Consider the following 8,649-nt stretch of genomic DNA (forward strand, 5'->3'; position numbering starts at 1 on the left):
CCCCATCTTCCTTCTGAGGAGTGGCTGGTGGGTTTGAACTGCCAACCTTCTGGTTAGCAGTCAAGTGCCTTGGGCACTATGCTACCAGAGCTCCTTCATTAGGTGCTAGTAGCACCATAATACTTTTGCTGATCCTTGGTGAAGTAGTTATCTGCACCCAGTTTTCTGAAAGGAGCCCTGGTGACAGAATGGTTAGGTGCTTGGCTGCTAACTGACACGTTTGGACTCTTGAGCGGCTTCACAGGAGAAAGACCTGGCAATCTGCTTCCATAAAGACCACAGCCTAGAAAACCCTGCAGGCAGTTCTCCCCTGTCACCTGGTGACACTATGAGTCAGAATCAACCAGACAGCACCTAAGAACTTTTCTGAACCTGAGTCTAACTGATGAATTTCCAAATCCTGTTCTGATATGCTAACAAACCCTGGACATGATGTGTTAATGAGCATGGTTAAATTCACTCTTGACTGTGAGTCCAAAGGAGAATGTATTTTAATTATTACTGATCAGTAATGGTCATTGCTAAAGCGACTGTTTGCCCCAGTTTTTCAGGAGCGATTCCAGTTTATGTCTTTTGTCCCAGCAAAACTATTTATAATTCCCCTTTCTCTGATATGGGGTCCCAGTCTGATGATAAATCATACAGGCATGTAAGTGCCTCTTTTCCACTAGCCTCTCCTTTTCTAGTAACCAACCATCTGTTCCTTTCTAGCCCATTATTTTCAATCATACCATAGACCATTCATAATGTATTAGTCATATCCCACTTACCTCCTAAAGGGCTTAAAATGGTACACAATGCATTCACTTGACAAATACTTACTGGAAGCCTAAAAGTTCCATGAGTCCTACCTGAGGATATGCATATGCACAGAGTGCTTTAAATAAAAGTCAAAAATGAAAGCATTGAAAAGCCATACACAGGAAAAGGATCCATGACTAGGATCACCTGGTAGTAAAACCAAAAAGTGAGTTACGATATATAACATCAATTATATTGCCTGCTCAAAGGAAATAACTTTAACACGAAAGACATGTTTTCTTCTTGACAGTTAATTTTATAAGAAGGCAATTGTGCACTTAGGTGGCAGTGAGTTTATGTTATTAGCGAAGGAACAATTTGAAAAAGGAGGGCAAGAATGGTTACACAACTCAAAGAATGGAATCACTCTCCATGCATTGTACATGTAGAAACTGTTGAATTGGTGTATAGTCTGCTGTGTATATTCTCAAAAACATCAGAAATAAATTACATTAAAAAAAGAAAGAATGCAATCATACATTCAGTAAGTATTTATTTAGTATTTACTATGTTACTGCCACTGTTCTAGGTGCTGGGATAGAACGGTGAGTAAAAGAAAACAAACAGACAAAACTGTCCTCATGCACTTACCTTCCAGTGGAAAGACAGAGAACAAATAAAATACAGAGTGTGTCAGATGGTGACAAGTGCTACAGGGAAAAATGAAGCTGGAACAGAGAACAGAGAGAGCTCAGAGAGGGTACTAATTTTAATAGGATGACACCTGAAGGAGGTGAGGGAGTGCACCACGTGAGCATCTGGGAGTCTTCTTGCAAAGGTACCAGCAAGTGTGCAGACCCAGAGAAGGGAGAATTGGGAAACAATAGCTCTGGTGACTTGAAAGACAAGCAGATTCCTAGGAGATCCAATCAGAGGTGGGGGAGGGGAAGGGAGTGGTAGGACCAGGAGTTCTTGTTTTTTTTTATCCCAATAATATTGAAAGTCATGGGGAGATTTTGAGTGGGGGAATGACATGACCTGACTTACATATTTTTTTAATTTTAAAATTACAATTTAATTTTTTTTTTATTTTATTTTTTATTATATCTTTAAGTTTTTAATTTTGGTGAAAGTCTAAACAGTCATTTCAACGATTTCTACATACACAGTTCTGTGGCATTGATTATATTTTTCAAGTTGTGCTACCATTTTCATGGTCCTTTTCCAAATTATTCCACTACCATTATCTTAAACTCACTGTCCCCTATGCTTCCCATCCAACTTTTCTGTCATTGTCAATCTGATCTTCCGTAGATAATTCTTTAAAAGAACACAATGCAGAGTGATCAATCATGGGAGAACAGAAAAGCAGTGTTTTGCCCAGGGAGACAGCTGGGGGGTGGGTAGAAGTGCATCGGAGGGAAGGACACAGGGAAGAAGTGGAAAGAGAGCTATTACATAGTGGGGAATTGCAGTCAATGTCATGAAGCAAAATGTGTATGAACTGCTGTATGGAAAATGAATTTGCTCTGTAAACTTTCACCCAAATAACAATTGTTGCTATTGTTGTTGTTATGTAACATCAAGTCAGATCTGACTCATAGCAACCCCTCCTTGGGTTTCCGAGGCAGTATCACTATGGAAGTAGATTGCCTAACCTTCCTTCCGAGGAATGGCTGGTGGGTTTGAACCGCCAGCCTTCCGGTTAGCAGTCAAATCACGATTTTGAAAAAAGTACAATGCTCAATGCAGACATACTTACATACTTTACTAATTTAGAAAGCTATTTTTTGGTTCAGAGAAGAGTGACTTTTATTTTAAAGGATCTGTCTTATTGCTATGTCAAGAGTAAGTGGAAGGGAGCAAAGGTAGAAGTTGAGAGACCAATAAGGAAGCATGCGAAATTCTCCAGACAAGAGAAGGTGGTGAGCAACAATCAGATTCTGGGTGCATGTTGAAGGTAGAGCCATAGAATTTGATAAGAGATTACATGTGAGGTGTGGGAATAAGAGAAGTACCAAGAGTAGTCCTGGTTTCTTCACCTGAGCAGTGAAGCTGTTATTTACTAAGTTGGGGAAGACTAAGTGACGGAGGAGCAGATTGTGTGGGGAAAAGCAGGAATTTGGTTTTGGAAATGTCAAATTTTTTTGTTATTTTTATTAAAACAAGTTTCATTTTCTTTCAGCTTGAAGACAATATGATAGCCAAAGAAGGCAATGATATTAAAGGAATTCTCTGTGCTTTTTGGTACGTAAGCTATTTCTTCCAAGAGTTGCCCCAATGTGACCAGGTTCACTGGTCTGATAGAGCCTGGTGGAACCACTGAGACTATGACCCCTAGCTTCCCTTCAGGTCTGGTATTAAACCTACACCTATGGCTTACAGCCAAACAAAAGACAGGCATATGAGTTGAACATTTACCTGAGGTAAATACACTCCTTAGAGAGAACAATCATGGGAGAAAGAAGGGCTGTTTATGCACAGGGAGACAGCTCAGGGGGCAGGAGTGCACGGAGGGATGGACGCAAGGAAGAGGTAACTATCAGGAGGAAGTGGGAGAGGAGCTGTTGCATTGTGGTAAATTGTAGTCAATGTCATGAGACAAAGTGTATGTGAACTGCCGTATGGAAAATGAATTTACTCTGTAAATTTTCACCCAAATCACATTAAAAAATTAAAAAATTGTAGGCCAAAAAAATAAAAAAAAAAGAGTTGCCCCAATGTGATCTCAAGAGTCCATGTTAACTTTTTTTCTGGGAACTTCTTTTCTTAATTAATACATTCTTGAAGAGCCTGGGCCATGAGCAGTTTAGGCAGTGAATTCCTTGATGTTTGAGCAAACCAAACCCACTGCCTTCAAGTCAATTCCAACTCATGGGACCCTGTAAGACAAAGCAGAACTGTCTCATAGAGTTTCTAAGACTGTAAAGCTTTACAGAAGCAGACTGCTCCATATTTCTCCTGTGGAGTGGCTGGTGGGTTTGAACTACCAACCTTTACAGTTAGCAGCCAAACACTTTAACCACTATGCCACTAGAGTTCCTGATGTTCTGTCAAGAAGAGTTAATCTGACCTGCAATAAGTGGCAGATCTATCCTGGAAGGGGACTGGGATGGTTTAAAGAGTTTGGACAGGTCTTCCTAAGAGAGTGGGGTTCCCCTTGACTCCAGTCCAATATAGTCTCTACTGGCTTCACTGTTGATACAGATGTTTCTGCTGCTGCTGTTTACTAGCATTCCTCATGTATGTTATGTTTAACTATACCTTGGCTTATTTCATCCACTCTTGGACATGTTAAATTTGATGTGTCTATTGAGCATCCAGGGATGGTGGTGTTTCAGTGGTAGAATTCTATCCAAAGACCTGAGTTGGATTTCCAGCCAATGTACCTAATATATTGCTACCCCTTGCCTATCAGTGGGACTTGAATGTTGCTAGGATGCAAGTTTCACTGGGACTTCTTTAGTTCCTGAAACAGATTAGGAAGAAAGACCTGGTGATCTTCTAAAACTCAGCTAATGAAAACCCTATGGATCACAATGGTCCAGTCTGCAACCCATCACGCCACTGTGCCAGACCAGGTAGTGCTTTATTCTGTTGCACAAGGTATTCCTGTGAGTCAGGGCTGACTCGATGGCAGCTAACAACAACAATGGGTCATCCAAGTGGAAATGTGAAGGGGGTGGTTAGTGATGACTCTGGACTCCTAGTGAACCCTTACTTGAAGGATATAGAATGGTATAATGGACAAAGTGTTTAACAGTTATTTTGGCCAAAAATACAGAAACGTTTATTTTATGATCATTTTTATATCAGCCTGCAATAAAAATCAAGGGCATACCTAGTTTTCAATCATGGCTAAGTGAAGACATTTTGGGAGGCAGCCAAATGAATATAGTCAATGTTCTAAAAGATGTTGCCTTCAGGAAACTAACATGGTACAAGGAGGGGGTTTACTGAAGCTGGAGGAATGGGCATTTCACCAAGACTCTAGCCTTGCTTTCAACTGTGACTTCTTGCCTTTGGCAAGAATGAGCTCTGTGATTGTAGCTATTCTCTGGGGCAGATGATCAGGTGGCAGGGTTGGCATTCTGCTTGATCTCACAGAGATCAAGGCCCTTCTCACCCTTACTTGGAGGCAGGTCACTGAAATACCTGAAAGATCTGACAGAATTTATCTTTATAGGAACTGTGAATATACTCAAATGGGCAGGGCTCCCAAGCTGAGACCCAAAGGTTGAACTAATGCATAGAAACCCTTTGGAATTATCCAGTTAAGATCAGGTGTTTTCTCAATGAAAGGGCAGATTGCAGACGGTGGCTTACAGAAATAGATTTAAAAAAATTCACTGCCGTTGAGTAGGATCTGACTCATAGTGACCCCTCCTTAGGTTTCCGAGGCAGTATCACTATGGAAGTAGATTGCCCAACCTTCCTTCCGAGGAGTGGCTGGTGGATTTGAACCACCAGCCTTCTGGTTAGCAGTCAAATGCCAAGCGAGTCACTTCTTCCACCAAATAGTCAAAGTGGCTTTAGTTCCCCCAGGCAATACCAGAGTCTAAAGAAAGGGGGAAAAAAAATGTACAACTGTCAGAAAAGTACCAAAACTATCAAAACTACATTATACCAGCAACATAAATGAAGAAACTTGCATTATGGTTCAATTTTGCCTCAGAAAATATAAAAATCACAACCTTAATACAAGAACTTCATCTGTCTCATTCAGGCTGGATCCCCAGGACCTCCTAGAAACAGTAGAAGCACAGAGTAGTCATTCAATAAAATACTGTCAAAGGAATGAATGAATCAGCCTGACAAAGGAAAAACAAAACTATGAGTGCCATCTTGTGGAAAACTTTTCCATGACGCCATCCCAGATTCCTGGCTGAGAGTGGACAGAAAGAAGACAAGAGATTTCTGTGTAAGAAGGACTGAGAGACTGTGGTCTGATAGAAGTGGCAGGTTAGGAACCTTGTTTTAAAGTTGTATTTGCATAGTACATATCCTTCTTAAATACTTAGATTCAAATGAGGGTGACAGAAATTATAAACCACCAGTGGCTATTGAGTCGACCCCTTGTATCAGAGTAGAAGTGCTCTTGGTAGAGTTTTCAATGGCTGGTTCTTCTGAAGTAGATCACTGCACCTTTCTTCTGAGATACCTCTAGGGGAACTCGAACCACCAGTCTTCCAGTTAGCAACTGAGCCCATTAACCTGTGCACCACCTAGGAACACCCATGAAGATTAGACCTACCTCACCCCAGCCCCAAAAAAATTGCTGTCAAATTGATTCCCACTCGTGCAACAACTACGTGTTACAGGGTAGGACTGCTCCACAGAGTTTTCTTGCCTATAAATGTTGCAGAAGAAAATTACCAGGACTTTCTTTCACAGCATTGTTGTTTGGGTTGGAACCATCAACTTTTTGGTGAGTAGTCAAGTGCAAATTGTTCGTGCCACCCAGAGATCTGTGGAGATTACAGGGGGCTGCAAAATTTCCCCTAAGACAACCCTTGGCATTGCCCCCAAGTATAATTGAGAAGTTTAGATCTCAGATGCAATCTTTGACCAGTCTCTACCAGCAAGTATTATTGCAACAACCTAGCCTCAAATTCTTCCTTTGTGTTTCAAGAGATCCTCGGAAGGCTAGTTTTAAGAGTTCTTTGGACACATCATACCATCCTCTGTCTTTCTCCTACACTACTTCTCTCACTTACTGAGACTCCTGCTGTCACCTTGTGTCTCTAGTATGACTTGCCTTCTCCCTCTTATTTTTCTCCAAGGAGCTCTGGTGTGCAGTGGCTAAAGCATTCAGCTGCTAATCAAAAGGTCAGCAGTTCAAACCCAAGCTGCTCTTGTGGGAGAAAGATGGGCATTCTGCTTCTGTAAAGATTACAGCCTTGGAAAACCTATGAGGCAGTTCTACTCTGCCCTGTAGGATCACTATGAGTTGAAATCGAGTCAATGGCAGGGGGTATTTTCCTCCAATTTTCTCCACACCAGAGGAAGGAGGGAAAAGGACAGAATAGTCACCTCATCACCTTACTAATAAAGATCAAATACTACATAATATTCAGTCTGGATACACCTCAATATAAAGAAAACAAAAATCCTCACAACTCGACCAATAAGCAACATCATGATAGATGGAGAAAATATTGAAATTGTCAAAGATTTCATTTTACTTGTATCTACAATCAATGCCCATGGAAGCAGCAGTTAAGAAATTAAAGGAAGCATTGCATTGGGCAAATATTCTGCAGAAGACCTCTTTAAAGTATTAAAAAGCAAAGATGTCACTTTGAGGACTAAGGTGCACCTAGCCCAAGCCATGGTCTTTTCAATCACCACATATGTATGTGAAAGCTGGACATTAATAAGGAAGACCAAAGAAGAATTGATGCATTTGAATTATGGTGTTGGTAAAGAATATTGAATTCTGGATTACTAAAAGAGTAAACAAATCAGTCTTAGAGGAAGTACAACCAGAATGCTCCTTAGATGTGAGGATGGTGAGACTTCATCTCACTTCCTTGGGCATGTTATCAGGAGGAGCCAGCCCCTGGAGAAGGACATGATGCTTGGCAAACTAGTGGCTCAGAAGCATAAAAGAGGAAGAAACTCAGTGATATGGATTGGCACAGTGGCTGCTATAATGGGTTCAAACATAGCAACAATTGTGAGGATAGGCAAAATTTGATGTATGAATCAGAGCAACTCAATAGCATCTAACACCACCATCACCTTCCACTGGTTTATCTCCTTATGAGCCCACCAAATAAAGCAGCCTTGGTTATCTGTGTCCCGTATGTCTACCTCTGGGCTCCTCTTTCCAGGCATTCTCCCACTTCCACAATCTGGCATAGGCCATCAAGGGACAACATGAAGACACCCAGTAACACATACTCCACTCATGACTCTCCAGCTTCTGTGGATCCTGGAACCTGTACAATTTGGTGGACCCTCTGAGAAAAAGAATAAAACAATAATAGATATAAATTTAGGTACAAGTGAATACTTATTTAGAATGGGGAAAGGAGACCAGAAAATGACTGGCACCTCAAAGATCCTAGTCTTTTTCTTCTTCTTTTTTTATTATGGCAAGACTATATCTCATTTTATTTTTAATTGCCATTTCAACATTTTTACATGTACAATTCAGTGGCATTAGTTGTGTTCACCCTGGTGTGCAACCATCACCACCATGTGTGATAGTTGGGGTTGTGTGTCAACTTGGCTGGACCACAATTCTGAGGGGTTTAAGCAATTGCAATGTGGTTATTCCCATGATGAGATCTGATGCATATACTCTGAGCAGCCAATGAGTTGAAAAGGAATTTCCCTAGGGGTGTGGCCTGCTTCCAATATATATGGGCATCCCAGGAAAATTCGAGAACTCTCTGTGGATCTGAATCTTGTTGTGCTGCCTACAACTGTAGGCAAACAATCCACCATTCCACCTGTTGATTAGTCATCCACCAAGCATTCAGCTGCTAATCAAAAGGTCAGCAGTTTGAACCCACCAGCTGCTCTTGTGGGAGAAAGATGTGGCATTCTGCTTCTGTAAAGATTACAGCCTTGGAAACCCTATGAGGCAGTTCTACTCTGCCCTGTAGGATCACTATGATTTGAAATCGAGTCGATGGCAGTGGGTATTTTCCTCCAATTTTCTCCACACCAGAGGAAGGAGGGAAAAGGACAGAAATAGTCACCTCGTCACCTTACTAATAAAGATCAAATGGTCAACAGCTGTTATACTGCCTGCCAACCTTGAGCCCCTACAGCTGCATGTGTTGGGAAAAGCCTCCAGCTTGACGTTTGATCTAGGAACTTGGGACTTGCCAGCCTCTATAACTGCGTGAGCCATTTTCCTAAGGTAAATGAATATATATGTATGTGTGTGTGTGT

At 41.3% G+C, this 8,649-nt stretch overlaps 1 protein-coding gene across 1 annotated transcript in view; it reads left to right on the plus strand.

Moving 5' to 3' along the window:
* The first annotated feature begins 511 nt into the window (after positions 1-511).
* Positions 512-8,649, plus strand: part of ERICH6B (glutamate rich 6B) — a 186,150-nt gene continuing 178,012 nt past the window's right edge. Inside the window, exons 1-2 of the mRNA XM_042781910.1 lie at positions 512-649; positions 2,927-2,988. Coding sequence (XP_042637844.1) covers positions 512-649; positions 2,927-2,988 — 200 coding nt within the window. The remainder of the gene's footprint in view (positions 650-2,926; positions 2,989-8,649) is intronic.

The sequence above is a fragment of the Orycteropus afer genome, unplaced genomic scaffold (assembly GCF_000298275.1).
Source record: "Orycteropus afer afer isolate SDZICR_OR568_19922 unplaced genomic scaffold, OryAfe1.0 scaffold00194, whole genome shotgun sequence".
NCBI classification, from domain to species: domain Eukaryota; kingdom Metazoa; phylum Chordata; class Mammalia; order Tubulidentata; family Orycteropodidae; genus Orycteropus; species Orycteropus afer.